This window comes from Dunckerocampus dactyliophorus, chromosome 21 (genome assembly GCF_027744805.1).
Source record: "Dunckerocampus dactyliophorus isolate RoL2022-P2 chromosome 21, RoL_Ddac_1.1, whole genome shotgun sequence".
Lineage (NCBI taxonomy): Eukaryota > Metazoa > Chordata > Actinopteri > Syngnathiformes > Syngnathidae > Dunckerocampus > Dunckerocampus dactyliophorus.
Genome location: NC_072839.1, coordinates 1,432,846 through 1,451,322, shown reverse-complemented (window position 1 = coordinate 1,451,322; position 18,477 = coordinate 1,432,846). Strand labels below are relative to the sequence as shown.

The window sequence follows — 18,477 nt, the reverse complement described above, 5'->3', positions numbered from 1 at the left end:
TTTGGCATTGAAGAACTTCTCCACAGCAGTGTGTGGGATATACACTAGGGACAAAAGTCTTGGGACGCATCTCTGCATTACATAATTGACAAATCAGGTGATGTGATATTACATCCAACTACTTCTTGTTTGGAGAGGGTTTTTTTCTGTGCACCTATGTGCACAATGCAAAGTCCATGAGGTCACATGAGTTTGGTGTGAAAGAACTTGGCCTCAAGAGGCCCCGTCTCCACTAGGAGGGTGGGCAAATTGATCCAAATATTGATACCAAGGGTAGTACCAGTATCGGGTGGATAGTAGCATGATTATTGATATCTTACAGTTGTCTCCAATTATTTTGACAAATGTGTTTGTCAAGCTGGTGCTACATGTATATATAGTTAGTCATCCCTCGTTTATGGTGGTTAATTGGTTCCACACACACGACCGCAATAAGTGAATTTTTGCGAAGTAGGATTCAATATTAATAAATTGAATATTTTTGTAGTTGTGGCACAGAAAACTGATTTCATAGGACCCTACATTAGACACACATGGACAAAATTGTTGGTACCCCTCCGTTAATGAAAGAAAAACTTGCAATGGTCACAAAAATAACTTGAATGACAAATTAAATAAAAAAATTCAACAGAATTACTTAAAAAAAAAAAAAAAACATGAAACAGGCTGGGATGAAAATGATGATACCCTTAACTTTATATTTTGTTGCACAGCCTTGTGAGGCAATCACTGCAATCAAACGAGTTTTGTAATGAGACTGATGTTCAATGAGACTTCTGCACCTCAGCAGGTGTTTTGCCCCATCCTCATGAGCAAACTGCTCCAGGTGTCTCAGGTTTGAAGAGGGCCTTCTCCAGACGGCACGTTCGGTTCCTTCCACAATGTTCAATAGGATGTCGATCAGGGTTCATGGAAGGCCACTTCGACTGCGACTGAGACCAAGCTTTGGGCAGCACATTTCTCTCCAGAATGCCTTGTAGTCTTGAGATGTCATTGCACCCTGCACAGACTGAAGACACCCTCTGCCAGATGCAAAGAACATAGAGCCTCCTCCATGTTTCACAGTAGGGCCGGTGTGCTTCATTTTTGCGTCTGTGTACATAGAGCTGATGTGCCTTGCCAAAAAGTTCCAGTTTTGTCTCATCTGTCCACAGGACATTCTCCCAGAAGCTTTGTGGCTTGTCAACATGCAGTTTGGCAAATTCCAGTCTGGCTTTTTTAGGATTTGTTTTTAACAGTGGTGTCTTCTTTGGTCGTCTCCCATGACGGTCGTCTCCCGTTGGTGCGATCCGACAGTGATGTACCTTGACCTTGGCACTCACCCTTGTCTTTAGAGGTTGTTTGGGCTCTTTTGCTACCATTTGTATTATCCGTCTCTTTGATTTGCCTTTAAATTTCCTCCCATGGCCGCATCCAGAGAGGTTGGCTACAGTCCCACTGATCTTACATTTCTGAATATGTGCAACTGTAGTCACAAGAACATCAAGCTGCTTGGAGATCTTACAGTCTTTAGCTTTGACACGCTTGCCTAGAATTTTTTATTTCCCCCCCCCCCTCTCCTATGCTTCCTCTGGTCCATTTTCAGTGTGGTACACACCATGCCACCAAAAAGCACAGTGACTTCTTGTCATGCCTGAAAAAGGCCCACTGACTGATGTACACGTTTGTTGATGCCTGTGATGTTCATTAGAGGACACACGTTGACTGAACATATCTTCAATCTTTTCTCGGGGTACCATCATTTTTGTCCAGGCCTTTCATGAGTTTTTTTTTTTTTTTTTTTAAAGGATTTAAAGTGTACTCATTCCAATTACAGGGCCTCAGAAGAGTCCTGTCTTTTTTTTTTTTTTTTTAAACCACAGTTCAAAAGCAACGTCTGATTTTCATTGGCTAATTTACTCTGAATTGTTATTTATAATTACTTTTTACTCTAGTTATTTCTGTGAACATTGTGGGTTTTTCTTTCATTAACCAGCAAAGTAAGCAGTTCCACATCCAGCCTACCTCCTTGTGGCTTTAAACTTGTATTACCCAACATCGTAGACAGAATGAGTAAACAAGCCATGGAAGACGTTTAAAAACTCCTGCTGACCGGACGCTGACACCTAGTGGCCAATGTACAATACAATTGTAATACTTCTACTTCGGAGTCCCCGGAGAAAACCCACGCATGCACGGGGAGAACATGCAAACTCCGCACAGAGATGCCCAACGGCGATTCGAACACACATCTTCCCCATCTCCCGACTGTATGGCCAACATGCTAACCACTAGCCCTCTTCTGCCTTCCTTGTATTTGCATTTAGGCTCATTTAGTTAATTTTTATGCTTGAAAATGATCAACTTGGCCCAAAAATGAGTACAATTTGCTTAAATATGACTTATGTACTAAACAGGAAACTGACCATTTATGAATACATTTTTGAAAAACCGCGATATTGCGAGGAACGACTGTATTGTTTGCAAACTGTAGTAATTGGACACAAGCAGGCTGTGGAAGCAAAAATGATTTAAATGAGAGCCAAAAAAGAAAGCGGAAAGGGGGGAGGGCTGTGAGTAAACTCCACTATAGTAAAATATCAGCTTCATATTTGGGGTACATGACTACCACTGGAATAATCCCATTATTGTGTTAATGGTAAATTCTGATTATAATCATGATCAACAAATTCAACTAAAAGTCGTTAAAGTGTAGTATCTGTTTCAGCGATGCCTAAATTAGCACCCACCGCAAGTCTCCAGCGCGGGTGACCAAACACTATTTTATGACTGAAGCACACAAAGCTGTCCCAATACTTTTGTCCACACAGCGTAGGTTCTGCACAGGTAAGCCAGCTCAAGCAAGAGTCAACAACATGATTCCAAGCCTAATACATATCATTCCATCATCACAGGGACTAGGAACTACATTTATGAGACATACTTTGGTTTCACGGACTGGTCTCGTCTCCCTTTGATAAAAATGAGTTTCAGAGAGTAAACTTGACAAACGCGTCTTCATTCCATAGTCCAAAGCAAATGGGGGCGAGACAAACGCCCTCCCACGTTGTCCAGACCGAGGCTGAGCAGCGTTTTGCATTTGAAGCGCAGCTTTATCAGAACATGTGCAAACGGTAACGTCTGTGTGAACACAGGCAGGGGGTTGCGGGGGCAGGGGGGACGGTCCGGCCCCACAGTCTGTGCGCTCGGCTCAGGACGACACGAAAAGTGAGGGCAGGGGAGGACGGAAGCAACGGTTTGTGTCACCATGTGGCGATGTTGGAAAATGCCGTGTGTGTGTATGTGTGTGTGTTGTCTAGACCAGCGAGCAGTATCCACCACAGGTGCCACCTCCTGCATCTTCATCGGTGAGCTGCACTCCCCTGCCGTGGCTGTCGCTCTGCCATAATCCTGGACTCTGTATGATCTTCTCCACCAGCTCTTCAAACGCACACTGAACACCATCCCGGGTCTTTGCGCTGGCCTCTGTGACCACACGCAGGATTCAAATGAGAAGAAAGGTGACAGAAAATGAGCATGGGAGAAAATGCAAAAATTCTCCTGAAAGCTGTGGTGTAATAGTGCAGCAATGCACGCTCGGTGGGTCTTTTGGAGGAGGGAATCCTCCTGGCTTACCTATAAAAAGCATGGAATGTTTTCTTGCAAACTTCAGCCCTTCTGCCCTGTCTAGCTCGTGCGTTTCCTGAAACAAAGAAGTAGTAATGGCTTATTTGAAGTGTGCCGGGTGGAGCTGTCAGCTGCTGCGAGCGTCTCGGGGGCACGGAAAGGAAAATGGATTTTTGTTTGAGTTGTTGCACAGAATGGAACCCACTGAATTCATAATGCTCGATTTAGCATTCTGCTTAAGATGCGCTGCCAGAAATATGTGGTTGTGTCTGCCATGCTCTTCTACTTCACTTATTTGGGACATTTTCTGTTCAACTTGAACCTTTATACCAGGCTTTAACTGCAGTGGATGTCTTTGATCAATGGGAATGACAGGGTATGAAGACTATATAGCACAATAAAAGAAACACACAACCCCACAAGTAGAAAGAATTGCATTATTGTCCACAAGCACGGTATCACAAAAATGACATTTTGAGCAAACCTTTGTATTTTTATTAGTGCTGTCAAAGTTAATGGAAGTTTTCTTTAATGCAACTATTTTTTTTTTTTGCCTAACGTGCATATGTCCTGTTTGACCCTTGGCCCGCACCACAGTTTGACAAAATAGCGGTGTGGAGCCACAAGTGGGAACAAAGAGCAGAAATGGACCAAGAAAAGGGTATTTTGATTGGCCAATTTAGCTTCAAAGCCCAAGCAGATGGCTCTCACAACAGCCAACTTATTTGTCTCTACTGTCGCTGTGACTGGAAATGTCAGAGTACATCGACTTGCCAGAGAGAAGCGAGAAGGTACTGAAGAACTACAAGTATTTTTTTATTTTCATTCATACCTTGGCACACGAGTGTCCCAACAAACGTGAGGTGAAAGAAAAAGGGTAAAAATACAGTATAGTAGTCTATGTGCAGGGTGGGACAAAGTTACATCGTTCAAGGACTGTATACAAAGTGGGACAAAACGTCGCTCGCATTGAACATGCAAAAACTGGGGGGTTTCTACATGTATATTTAATAATGGCCCATATTTCCAAAATTGATATCCCTTTGCATAAAATGTGATGTAGATATCGTAGTTGCATATCAAATAGGTTACCACAAAGACACTTGCATCCCTACGTACTATAGAGAAAAACTTGTGATTGAGTTAACTATGTACAAAATTTTATTAATAGCAGTTAAATATTTTAAGGGGTTGACAACCCTAATTGTTATACAGTCTCTCATGGGACAAAAATACAATGAAACTTTTGAGTAGTCCGTGTACAGCTTGAGTTACCGCGCACTGAAAGAGTCAACCTACGGCTATTTATTATGTTCCAATGTAAGGTCAGCAGAAATGAATGCTACGGACTCTAGACGCAAAAACATCCACATTGAGGCCCCTGGAAAAAGTTTTGGGGGAATTTTGCCCATCATTCACAATTTTCATGCGAGACAAGCACACCTGCCTCTTTTCTGTGTGTTCTAAGAATGCACGTAATGGGACACCCATCCCGCCGAGAAAGCCTTCTGGAAAAAACCTCCAAAAAGCGCCAACAAGGCTTGATTTCCATAATTTGACCTGCATATTAACCAAGCTACAGCAACATTGTAATTGTTAAGAACTACGTTACTGGCGTAGTAGTACCTTGCCACACCGGCTAGCTACTAGCTTCACCACACACTCGCTCACAAGGCCTCAGGCCACGAGCCAAAGGTAACGCTACAGATTGGCGCTGCCGCCACTGCTGCTGTGTTTTTGACGCTAGGTGTAGCGTTCCTTTCTATGCTGCTATGTGAAATCAATGCACCCAGGAAGCAAGCTCCCAAAATACTGCAAGTATTCCATGTTATGATGAATGTAACCGTTACTACATGCTCACAGCATGGATAGAAAACCACTAAACCTTGTTGAGCTTTTTGGACGTGTTCTAATAACAATAGAATATGTATGTTGCTGCCTCTTTTTACCCGTTTTGGTATTTTTAGAACGCACAGAAAAAAGACAGACATGTGTTCATGTCTCACATGAGGATTGTGGATGATGGGCAAAACTCAAAAAAAGTGCACTTTTCCTTTAAGATCAACTACTGTCAGACACAGAGAAATTGCACATGGTCCAAATAAAAGCGTGTCCTGTGTTCTACACACCAAAAGTCTCTGCAGCAGACATGAATTGGATTTGTATAATGTAATGGAAGAATAAGCAGAAAGCCACTCACCTTATCAATTTTGTTTCCAACAAGCATTTTCACAAGGTCGTTCCTCGTACAGTATGTCTCCAGCTCGTTCAGCCAGTTCTCCAGTTTGGTAAACGTTTCTCGTCTAGTGACATCATACACTGGACCAAAACAAACAGATGAATGCAATTGCAGGTTGAACATTTACTGCACAACTATGCAGAAGAGGAGACGTGCACACATGATGACTGTCCTACCTAGGATGACTCCTTGGGCACCTCGGTAGTAACTGGGTGTCAGGGTTCTGAACCGCTCCTGTCCCGCAGTGTCCTGCAAGACAAAACCAGCTCATCTTTGAGAAGGAAAAACATCAGATGGAGCAGAACAAGCTGGTGTCACTTGAGTGCCATCTTCTGGACAGCAGCTGGAACTTCAGCTTTAACAAAAAAAAAAAAAAAAAAAAGGACTTCCATCTGTTTGTGTGTGTGTGTGTTTACCCATATCGCCAGCTTTGCCTTATTTCCATCTACGGAGATGGTCTTCACTTTAAAGTCAACACCTGGACAATGAAAAGTCAAATTAATGATTGGTCACACTTGCTGCAGGACTCTTGCAAGCCTGACCTAATTCTTTACTGACAGCATTGGGCCAGAAACACTTGCCTGTTATTTCATTTGAATAATGCACTTGCATTTATCACACCGATACGAGGGAATTACATAAGGATAAATCACATAACATTAAAAATAGCTCTGATAACTGATATTACCCTTATATTTACAGGTGAGCAAATCAAGCGCTCCTTATTTTCTCCTGCCTGTGACGGTAACAGCCTGTCGTAACTGGCCCCGGGGTGGGTGGGTGGGGGGGGGGGGGGGGGGGGGGGGGGGAATAGCACACACAGAAAAAACAAACCATCAGCCACCTGAAACGCCAGCACCGCAATGCTTGAAAGGTTTGCCAGAAGCGTCCGTGGCGCCACACCCTGGCTGCTCCTAGCCTGTGTCCGAATACAGTGCACCTTGCAGGTGGCTCCTCCCCCTCTATGCTCTGGTTCTCCTGATAGTAGTGATGTGGTCGTAATGTCATCATATTTCATTAGGACTAATCAACAGGTACAGTTGGTCAATTTGTCCTTCTTGCCTCCAGGTGTACACAAACTACACTTCAATGTAAATATAAAAAGTTGTCTTGAGAAGCAGAAACTTATCCGTATTGGTTTGGTGGGGTGTGGGGGGATTAATGCCGTTCTCCTGAAGTCTGCTATGGTTGCATATGATGCGCTATCCATTTAACACGCATGTAACTTCCGTTTGACACGTGCCCAGTTAATCCATACTGAACTGCAGCTGCTATATAAGCCGTGACGGCGGTTAGAAAGGTAGGTTGAGTGCGGTGGCTGCGTAACAAAACAAGATTTGCGTAAACAAGGTCATGTGACAAATGAGTGAAAAGGCAGGCGTCAAACGGAGTGGAGTTCATTGCTCCAGATGGGACTAATAATACTTGCAGTGAGATTAAAAGTGACTTTGTTTGGATGTTAAGTAAGCAAAGCAGACGTGTGTTTGTCAAAGAATCCCAGCTGGCCAAGATAAACACTAAGTAGCATCCTTCACCTTGGACACCAGTTGGAATATCTGTTTTTTGTGTGCAAAGCACCGCCAATACAATTCACAACAAAAAGTTGACCTGCTCTTAATGAATAAAGTAATCAGTCGTTTATGGCGGTTAATTAGTTCCAGTCAACTGTGATAATTGAATTTCTGCAAAGTAAGATTCCTTACCGTAAAGCACTGGGTATAAACCACACCCGTGTATTAACCGCACCCCCATTTTCAGGCTCACGGCGGGGAAAAAAAAAAATTTTAGTTCATAAATGCTTGCCAACTCTTTCATCTCAAATCAACATGCGTAAAAGGTACTGAGCAATTTCAAAAAGAATAAAAGAAGAAATCTGAACTTCGGCATCTAGATCTTTAATATTATGGCCAAGCACAGATTAATAATAAAATCTAAATAAAAGAAATTTGCTATTTTCAGAGATGTTTTGATATCTTATCTTTCACTGCTTCTCTTTTTCTCTGTTATTTTTTTGCATTGCTTCAGTGTGAATTTGAATAAACTCCAACATTGTATTGTATTTGACATTGGAAGCTTAGGTTAGCTTCAGTGTATGTAGAGATCGTTTCACTGTATGAAAATAGACAGCCGTCAGATAAGTTAGTTGCATACACTAGCATTTTCAGCAACTGTACAGCAGAGGTCGCTAAAGTCAAAGCAACTGTCTGACCCACAGACGGCTATTCTAAAATGGACTTCTCGTCAATTTCTGCGTCTGGTCACAGACCTGTCATCGTGTATAAACCGCACCTCGATTTTTTGCTTCTTACCAGTGGAAAAAAAAAGTGCGGTTTATACACGGTGCTTTACGGTACTTATAAATGGAATATTTTTGCAGTTACGCCATAGAAGACCTGCTCTGTTCAATCGGCTAAATAGAGTCAATGATAATTACAATATTGTGGTATGACGTGACTGGACATCGACAAGTCATATGATTATTGGTCCTCAAAACACACATTCATCATCTGGGTGTGCAGTTACAATTAGAGCTGAAATGTCACCTTTAACCTGTTATCACAGAGCCCCCCAGAAATGACATAACACCCCTATATTCACCTTTACACTCCTGTTAGTCAATGCAGTAGACACAAGAGAAAATAAGACGAATAAGGTCATGTTGGTGTGTGTTGCAATAAATGGCCCACCAAGGTGCACTGTAGTCGGACACACTCTTCAAGCAGCCTCGGTCTGCTGCCGTGTTCTCATAGCAGAATACCGGAAGCAAGCATCTCTTCCTCGTTTGCTGAGGATATAATTACATCTACTGGTCACATTTGAAATGTGAGTTGACAGCATGGAGCGCCCGACACCTCTACGCCTTCTGTGACGAGGGCGCTTGCTCAGAAGCACGAGATGTTGCGAGACAGGAAGGTGAGCACATACAAGTATTAGCCGCATCACTGTATAGGCCGCAGGGTTCAAAGCATGAGAAAAAAGTAGCAGCTTATACATCGGAACTTACAGCCCTTGAGAGGCACCAATTTAGACAAATACCCAACATTTGTGTCAATGTGCATTTTTAACCTCTTTTCACTAATAGGCTGTATTCAGCAACAAAACAGCATGACTTATGAACTACTAATATAGTTTAAAAAACACCATGATAGAGTGAAGATGCAAATTTTAAAGCGCGACGTGGCGAAGGATGACTGCATCATTTCACACTGACATTTTACCTAAAGCTCTATAATATTGCAGTATTTTTTCAGATGTGGATAATAATTAAATCAGCGCATTGATAATGCAACTCTGCTCTCTCAGCATGGAAAATATGGAAAAAGATCTCTGGCTCACCAGCAGATGCTGCTTCAAGCCAGTTGTGTTTTCGGCAGTTATACAGTGTGCACATTGTTTGCACACCGTCTTGTTCTCCATAGCGTCCAACATAAAATGTGTGCAATGCAGCATCTTGTTACAATAATGAGCATGTGGTATCGTTTGCCCAGCGCTGTATCGTTCCACCAAATCAAGTACCCAAACAAATTTGGATTTACATTCTTTCCTCAGGGAAAAATGACGTTTGGGTTTTTGTCTGATCTTTTTGAAGGAATTACTAAAACTGAGGTACCACCATACAGTATATGCTCATTAGACAAACAGTCGTTTAAAGGTCATATCCTTCCATGTGTTTGGCATTCGGATGCTTTGTCACATTGCACGGGTTCCATTTGTTTTATTCATCTGAGGTCAGCGTTGTTACTCACCGATTGTGGCCGCTTGCTCGGGGTCGAAAGTATCATCTGTGAACCTGAGGAGGAGGCTGGTGACAGGATGGACAAAACATCAATCAGCAACAAATACGGCAGATTACCTCATCGCTTCATGCTGACACATAGCGTATAGCGCTCATCTAACTCTACATCTACAACGTCTGCCGTGAGCAAACGCTGCATGACGACATCATTGCCAGGTTCTGGTCTGAAGGACAAAGTTCGCTCTTGACATCCATTTAGTGCAAACCTCTGCATGCTTCAGAAAAACCTTTTTCAACAAGTTGATACTAAAGCAGCGAGTCAGGTATTTCTTGGATGAAAGCAGTCACTGGGCAGAATTCTCTCTGGTGTAGAGGTGCACAATACAATAACTTCCTGCTTCTCAACACCCATATGATACTGAAACTTTATATCAACTTATTTAAACTGTAGTTTTAAGTAGTGGAACAAATTAGGATTTGACCAACTGTTCCTGTTCTGTCCTAATCAAATATAGCATTACTACACCACCTAGTGGGAGAACCAGAGTATAGAGAGGAGGGTGCCACCTGCCGTGGCCAGGCAAAGTGCACTGTATTCGGGCACGCGCTCCGAGCAGCCTGTGCGACGCCACGGAATTCTCTGGCAAACCTTTTGCACTTTTCAAACGCCGTAGCACAACAAGCACCGAGCGGTGCTAACCAGAGTTCTTTTTGGATGAAATGTCTTTACTTCTCCCTGAATTGTTTAATGATGAACTTGATCAACTTTACTATGAATTTCTTACAGGGCTTGAGAAGCATTCAACTTGAATATAAAAGTTATGAATTTTCTTCCTGCAGGAATACACTTTCACAAAAGATGTTTATTTTTGAAAAGTATACTTTGTTTGCTGCCTCAATGTTGGTGTAAGCCATTTTTTATGAAACCCTTATTTTGTGAATACAGGTAAACGGGACACAGCCGAAAACCCAAGGCTGGATGTGTGTTGTGTGAGTTCAGGTCACAGCGACGGTTCCACATCAGCTAGACTCCTGAAACCCTGGCTTACTCTAGCACAAGACACACACCATTTATTGTTTGACCTCCCTGATTCCAAAGACAATGTACTTTGTTATTTCTACACAATAAATGTGCAACCATTGATCATTTTGGTGGTGCACCCTCTTTTGCATGGTATCAGTGTTGCACTGATCCCACCGCTCCTTGTTTAATCAAGTTAAGCCAAACATTTTAGCCACTTCTTCGCTGGTGTTCGTGGCTATTTGGTTGGTGAAGTGGGCATCGCATTGAGGAATCCAAATAACATAATTTCAACAATCCCAGGATAGTCGCTGCCCAACCCTAATTATCGGTTATTGGAGCCTTTTTAATGTTAACATTCATCGGTATGTTATAACTCCCCCATATCGGCCTGATAATTACCGTGCACCCCTACTCCGGACGGCTGTTAGAGAAAAATCAATGTATGCCATCCAAAAGCTGTTTGCATAATAACAGAAAATTGCAGTGTGGAAAGATTGCCGTTGGCCTCCGTCATGCACTCACAGGCACCGCATGGCCAACCAAATAATATTAATGACTTGTTTGGAAAATAAAACAAGGCCAAGACTCTCCATGCTGGCATTTAGGGATTGTTTGGGCTTTACATACCTGCCATCACAGCAAGGCCAGATGAAGACGTGGGGGTTACAATTTACAAAACACAGCACATAATGCAACTGGAATATCTTCTCCTAAATCAGGGGTGTCCGAAGTGCAGCTCAGGGGCCATTCGTGACTGTGGGAATCTTTTTTTTGGCACTTGGTATATTCTAATCTATAAACAAATCAAGACAAGTGTATATTACATCAAAAATTGAAAAAAAAATGTAGTTTAACAAGCCTAAATCAAAATATTACGGGAATAAAGTAATACAATTCTGAGGGGAAAAAATTAAATAGCAATAATTGCAAAATGAGTAAACAATACGCTTTGTTACCTGTAGTTTCATGTAATATATAAGTAGGCGTCAGCTGCATCCTTTGGCTTTTTTTGGACAGCATGCGACCCTCAAGGGAAAAAGTTTACACACCCCTGGCGTTAATCCGGTTTTTTTGTTTGTTTTAAAGACAGGGATGTCAAACTCGTGCCATGGAAGGCCCACTGAAGGCTTTCTTTCCAGCCGGTAACTACGCAGGTGACTTTAACTATCAACACCTGCTTCGGCTCATCAACGAAATCACCAGCTGGAGGGAAAACCCGCAGTGTCTCCGCCCCCCATGGCACGAGTTTGACTCGTAAAACAATACGTTACTTGGACACCAGGGGGCACTGTTTAGCACTGAGGTTTTAAAATATATGATAAGTCTGGGATCATTACAACTATTTTATCCTTTTACATTTTGAACATGTCTGCCAGTAGACTTTATTTTTTTAATATATTTTTTTACACAGCAAAAGAAAATCTCCCATTCCAAACGGCAACCTTTTCATTCGTTCAAGCTCGCATAAGATGTAACTGGATCGCTTGCTGATCAATCGAGGTCTTCCACACTTTCACGGCCGAGACCAGGGATCTTGGGCTCAAAAGGGTTGATGACTACTGCTGTACAGTAATGGTACCCTACTGCATTCCTGGAAGCTGCCGCTTGCTCTATTGACTATTAAAAAGCTCAAAATTTATTGCAAAATCCTTGCATTGTCGATGATGGAGGTGTGACTAATTAGGAGTATTCTGCGCTAATGTTTAGTGCGGGTGAACGTCACCGTTTATTTTTCTCAGTACATTAAATACGCATCTAGTCACTGTCTAACTAGCCTTGAATGAATGTTCAAGTGTATATGTGAGGAATGGGTCAAATTAAACTATTCCAGAGCAATATTTGTCATCGATGATGTAATCACCACCTTACCATTCTTACCAGTTAGCTAGCATGATAAAAGGTGTCATTTTCGCATTGCATTGCCAGTGTTTACACTCAGGCCAGCATTGTATTATGTCAATACACAACAGGCATTGGAATATATGACTGACTTTAATACGTTACTTTGAACGCCACGGTGTGTGTAGCTAACGTACTAGCTTGCTTTAGCCGTTATAGCCAGGACATCCATTTCTTACCTTGACTTTCCGACGCCACTTTCTCCGATGATTAATATTTTCAGCGTGGTCAGTATATCATCTTCCATGGCCCTCAACTCGGCGAACTGTCCGTGTACACAGAACAACGCAAACTAACACCTATCACTCCTGTTTACAGCTTCGGGTTTGACATCATTTTTGGTGACGAGCCCAATTTCCAACCATTTCCGGTGAGACAATCTTGAGCTTCCGGTTTGTGACTCTTTGCTCTTCTTCTTCTTCTTCTTGCTCCTCCTCTTCTTCTTCTTCGTTTAATGGTGGATAATGCACATGTTAGTTCACTACCGCCACCCTCCGGATGTGACTGGTCGCTAAGAAATTCTGACATTTTGTAACCTTATCCTCAGATGGTTTACTTAGGATATATTTTCTGCTGAATGTCTCTTCCATGTCCACCATTTTCCTCTTATAGTATTTCTTTCTCTGTCGTACCTAGCGCCATTTATAAGAACGCGCTCTACTTTCAGTAGAGCAGTAAGAGTAACTTTACAGCTATCACATTCACCAGTGTCATGTCTACCTATTAAAAACTGTCTTGTTTAAACCAATGTGTCCTAACCACTGAACGCTATACTACTGGAAGGGGCGTCCCTGCTGACCGCATGAAGCCATTGGTCGGCCATCTTGCTTCACCCAAAAAAGCACACACGCATGCACATACATGTATCTTCATTCACTACATTTATTATGTTTCGGTATAAAAATTAACACGAATTAACAAAAATTCCATTGAAACAGAGTAAATTTACTAGACCCAAATCTCAAAATTTCCCTCCAGTTTAAGGTTTTTCCTACCTCTATGGTGTGAAATTACAATGTATAACAATCAATTTCAGTGTTCACAAGGTATTTGTTAACATAAGGATCTACGTAGTGTCAAAGTTAAATGCAACACATACCTTTAGAAGATGATCGCGAAAGTCAAATATTGTTGGAACTGCATTTTGTCGTAATCTAACAGTCTGGCCGGTCCTGTCCAAGTTCTCCTCGGTGAAATGACTTGAACAGAGTTGCGATCTGGCTGCAGGAATCCACCTGTCTCTCCGCATATTTACTACGCATTGCTTTAGAAGTTGAACATTGCAGTGTGGAAATCTAAAGGAGAATAAGTGGTAATTTACAACTACTTAGATGAAAAGTTGCTTACAGATTTAAATATCTATTTTTTTAAACTATTTTTTATTATTTATAAGCATTTACCTACCTGTGAAATGTAAGTCCCTTCTCGCGATGTTCACGAGTATCACGATTTGTGCAATTAATAGCAGCATAAGACGGCATATCGAACTCATTTTAGTTGTTTGGCTTTCTTGTTTTGGGTGAAACAACATGGCGACTTCCGGTGGCTTCAAGCCTCCAATGCGCAGCAAGCGATCGGGGCCATTCCACGTATAGAGTTCAGTGGTCCTAACTGAAGTCTTGTGATATTTCCGCGTGGCACTGGTCTGGTTGTGACTGCAGCTCAGACACAACTGAAAGGCGGCGGTAATGCACCGAAGTAAGGGATGCCGACCGCCATGAAACCGACGAAGACGAATGTATTAGCAATTCGTATTAGATGTCGTTTGTTGAGTTTATGGCAGGGGTGGTCATTACGTCGATCGCGAGCTCCCGGTAAATCGCCAAGGTAGTTTGGGTCGATGGCGTAAACGTCACTTTGTAGTTGTCATATGACATCAGTCAGCTGACATTAAGCGCCCCTCCTGATTCGCGCTTGCTCCCCCGCAACGTTTCAAGCTAACACGAAGGTGCAACTTTCATTTTTATTGTTCTGATTATGGATGAACTAACTCTGCGGTAAGATGTCTATATCTACAACTAAAGTTATCTGTTCACTTGTAGCGGCTAGCTACGTAGAAAAAAGTGTATTGTTTACTGGCTTTGCTTCGCGTCATGAACTCTCCTACAGAAATCAGTGTTTTCTACATGTTCGCTTCTTAAACTATTATTTAATAATGAAATTAAAAATGTGCCCATTGGTGAAACCTTTTTTGACTTCGGCTGCATTGTCTTTTGCGTAATCATTTAAAATTTTTGTATATCGCTAATGTTTGATAGCAAATGCTAACTGGATGTAATACATGAACTGTGTGCCCTAATGAACGTTACGTAGCTAATGTGACTGACATACAGGTATTACCAGTACTCAGGTTATGTACACAACTATTTAGGAGTTATGTGGAATTATCTTTATTTCCATATTGAAGTGAATTATGATAGCAACTACTTTGGTTACATGTAAACTTTGAAAACGTGAATGTGAAATACTAATCATGAATATTTACAATAGAATTTAAGAGTTTCCTGGTTACATTTTGTATATGTTATATGTTTTATAGAAGGAAGTAGATCATTTTGACTTGTACTTGCATGCTGAGAAAGTGCGTGCACTCCTGGTATACATGTATAACCTACAGAAATACCTACTCATGTATTTTTTTAAATAAATATAGTAAATATATATACTTTCTATATTCATAGTAGTAGGTAGATCTTTGGGACTTGGTCATTTTAAAAGTAGCTCGCAGGCTAAAAAAGTGTGAGCACCCCTGGTTTATGGTATGAACCAGCGTCACAGTAGTTTGCTCTGTAAAACAAAAGCAATCATTGGAATATGTTTTATAATATTTGTTCTATAATGAATATGAATTACATTCATTGAAATTAAATTACTAACTACAAATGGATGGGTCAAATGAACTAAGAATAAAAACTTCAAATGAATTACTATGTACGCCTGTTACGATGATTCTCATTATTGCACAGTGGCCTAGTGGCTAGCATATTTTGATATATATTTTTAATTTATAAGACATATATTTTAAAACCATGCACTGTACTATAGAAATGTGGTAATTTTTTTTTGTTTTTCCTCATTTTATTCCAGATCTACTGTAGGTAATAATTTATATAAATAACTATTGACATTGTTAGAGTAGTGGATCTCCACCCTCACGGGGAATAAAGCTTCCAGTTCTCTGATTTAACATCCCAGCTAAAGTGAACAGGCGGCCATCAGCACCATTTTGGTAGTGTATTTAATAAATAAGTCATTACAGCATTGGGAGAGAAGGTGGCATTGGAATAAAGGCACTTGGCAAACAATACTGTCAAGGCGTGTGCGTGCATGTGTGTGTCGCGTCAGAGGCTGATGTGAAACGTTAACGTCATATTTTTGACTAATTGGCAGAAACACAGGAGAAGGACCTGAGGAGGAGTCATAAATGTCATTTCTATGAATCGCTGGGTTGTTCCAGAGCGCCACGGTTTCGTAATCTGTCGAGTGGTTTGCAGTCCCTTTTGTGATCGCATGTCAACCACGCAAATGATACTTCATAACATTTCATCTTGTTTTCAAATCATCAGAAGCCAAGAGTGCAATAAAATCTGCTGCAGTCCACAATATAGTTTTACATCCTCACCCCCGCAGCTTCAGAACAGGAGAACCGGCCGCCGTTCCCCAGGTACTGTATATACAAATGCACACTGCGCTGCTCGTACAAACACAGAAAGACACCACAGACGGACAAGAAGTGCACATCAAGTATGACGAAGAAGCAGAAGGAATATTTCCATGTAGATTCTGTTGCTAAAAGTCCTTTGGCGGGAAAGAAAAACAGCAAGTACGCATCTTCAAAAGTATATACACATGTACTGTACAGCCAAAATACAACAGAAGCATATAAATACGTGTTAGTAAAAATAAGCAGTGGCCAAACGGTGCACGGTCATGACAAAGCTAATAAACCCCGACCCCATCATCTTCCTCCCCCTCAGAAGTCAACACTGCGGCTGTCCCCGATTCGTCATCATTTGCCTTCGTACTTGGGGTTGACCACCGTCGTAACAGCACTTTTGTAGATGGGATTTTCACCCTGCAAAAGGAAAATACAGTCACACACGACTCACGGAAAAGGTACAGTATGGCTCTTCCGCTTCCTGGTGACATTTCAGGATGAAGCTAGAATGCACCATCGCCGTGCCGCCCGTGAAAATGTCTATTGTAGATACACAGCTCGCTCCTGCCCCCTCCAAACCCTCCTGCCGGCTTGATATTGTCCTCAGAGTTGGAGTCAACATTTGCAATAAAAGTGATCCGGCTCCAGAAATCTTATTATTTCTAAATGATGCAGCACATTTACCAGGACAAAAAATACAAAAAACTATGAATTGGAGGCTTTGAACGCTGAGCTGTGAAAGCGCGGGGACACCCTGGAGCACATTTCAGCTTCATCTTGCGATTCGTCCATTATTGTTATTAAACATGACCGTGTGATGATAGACAGACATGGTCGTGAGTTACATTCACTGATAAGACAATCAGCACACATCATGCCTTTCATGTTCATACTCGAGTACAAATACCCGACGCTAGCTGCTAGCAGGCGACAGGTTTGGAAGTGAAAGACATCCTCGTCCTCTCACGTCCACACAGCACACGCATGCATGCGTCTTACTGCTCTACTGCATTCATCTGTCATGTTGTTCCAGCTTACTTATTTTCTATTCATTATGAGCTCCAGTTACTCATACTTTATTACTTTGATTTTTTACCATTGTTTTCCTTTTTTGTGTTTTTTTTTTCATTCCATTACTTTGATTGGTATTTTATTTTCATATTATTGTAAGTTATTATTCATTTTGTTTATTCTTATTTTATTTACTTTTATTTTTTATAATATTCAATATTATAATTTTAATATTTAATAATAATAATAAAAATATGTTTGTTCTTATTTTTCCTTGAACATCGCACAAGCTATATGCTGTCTTTCTTCTACTGTTAGCGTATTGGTATTTATGGATTATTCTTACTTTATTTATTTTACTTAATTTGTATTTTAACATCTTTATTTCTTAGCTTCCCTGCACAAGCTACATGCTGTCGGGTCAGTTGTTTTTCACTCACATTAGTTTGATAAAGTTGTATTTTTCCAACACCTGCAAACATGAAGATTTAATTAGAAAATGGTGACACGTAAACACAGGAATAGAAATTTAAAAACGTAAGCAAAGTGTCACATGGAATGTAAATGTATTATGAGCACTAATATGCACTACCAGCCAAAAGTTTGAGGACGCTTTGCCATCCAATTGCATGATAAAGTGTCTCCAAACTTTTGATTGGTAGCGCATACAGAGACGGGTAGGATTAAATGAGTTCCGCTTTTGGGACACGCTGAATGGTGTCGATATCAGCACGTAACTTGTTAAACACGACCAAAGCAAAGAAAGCACACCATACCACTACGAGAAGATACTAGCTTCCCCTTATTATTTCTTCCACGTGCATCTTTTCTCATGCGTTTTGCAAATGAGTGAAGGGCAAAAAGAAAAAACACACACACACACACACACACACACACACACACACACACACACACAAAGAAGCCATGCAGAAAGCAGAAATGAGAAGGAATACAAACTTAAAGGGCATCTGCTCTACGTCCATAGTTTGGATTCTGGAACTTATTGATGGGACTCTTGTATATGGGGTTGTCTTGCTACACGTGGACAACGAGCACAGAAAAGAAGAGCAAAAGAATAAAGCTGCAAGGGAGGGAAGAATGTTGGGCACGCCACAAAACGCTGAGAACCATTTCCACCACTAGGTGGAGGCAGAGACGCGAGGCTGCCATATTGCTGTTGGCTGATGTCCGTGCAGCAGACAGGAAGCGGGGAGAAGAGGAGCCGTGGACACTCCCAGGAAAAAGCTACAGCTCCGCTCCGGGTGCATAACATTGCCTAAAAAGTCCATGCGGCCCTCCCTCCC

General features: G+C 41.5%; 2 protein-coding genes across 4 annotated transcripts in view; both read right to left on the bottom strand.

The window, feature by feature from the left end:
• Positions 1-3,148: 3,148 nt before the first annotated feature.
• Positions 3,149-13,377, bottom strand: rab18a (RAB18A, member RAS oncogene family). The gene is made up of 7 exons (XM_054764975.1): positions 12,684-13,377; positions 9,592-9,647; positions 6,262-6,323; positions 6,022-6,094; positions 5,807-5,925; positions 3,616-3,682; positions 3,149-3,465 (listed from the first exon to the last, which is right to left on the bottom strand). Exons 1-7 carry the CDS (start codon positions 12,749-12,751, stop codon positions 3,296-3,298), a joined length of 615 nt encoding a protein of 204 aa, XP_054620950.1. The 5' UTR covers positions 12,752-13,377; the 3' UTR covers positions 3,149-3,295.
• A 2,348-nt stretch (positions 13,378-15,725) lies between these two features.
• Positions 15,726-18,477, bottom strand: part of LOC129173813 (integrin beta-1-like) — a 28,187-nt gene continuing 25,435 nt past the window's right edge. For all 3 annotated transcript variants that reach the window (XM_054764973.1, XM_054764974.1, XM_054764972.1), the window contains one exon: positions 15,726-16,579. In XM_054764973.1, the coding sequence (XP_054620948.1) occupies positions 16,514-16,579 (66 nt within the window). In that variant the 3' untranslated portion in view covers positions 15,726-16,513. The remainder of the gene's footprint in view (positions 16,580-18,477) is intronic.

Bases quoted from the DNA above. Each gene is read 5' to 3' on its own strand.
- rab18a (XM_054764975.1), bottom strand. From the start codon at position 12,751: ATGGAAGATGATATACTGACCACGCTGAAAATATTAATCATCGGAGAA. The intron at 6,324-9,591 runs GTGAGTAACAAC...TTCATTGTCCAG, and splicing joins CGAGCAAGCGGCCACAATCG to GTGTTGACTTTAAAGTGAAG. The intron at 5,926-6,021 runs GTAGGACAGTCA...GTTTTGGTCCAG, and splicing joins TGCCCAAGGAGTCATCCTAG to TGTATGATGTCACTAGACGA.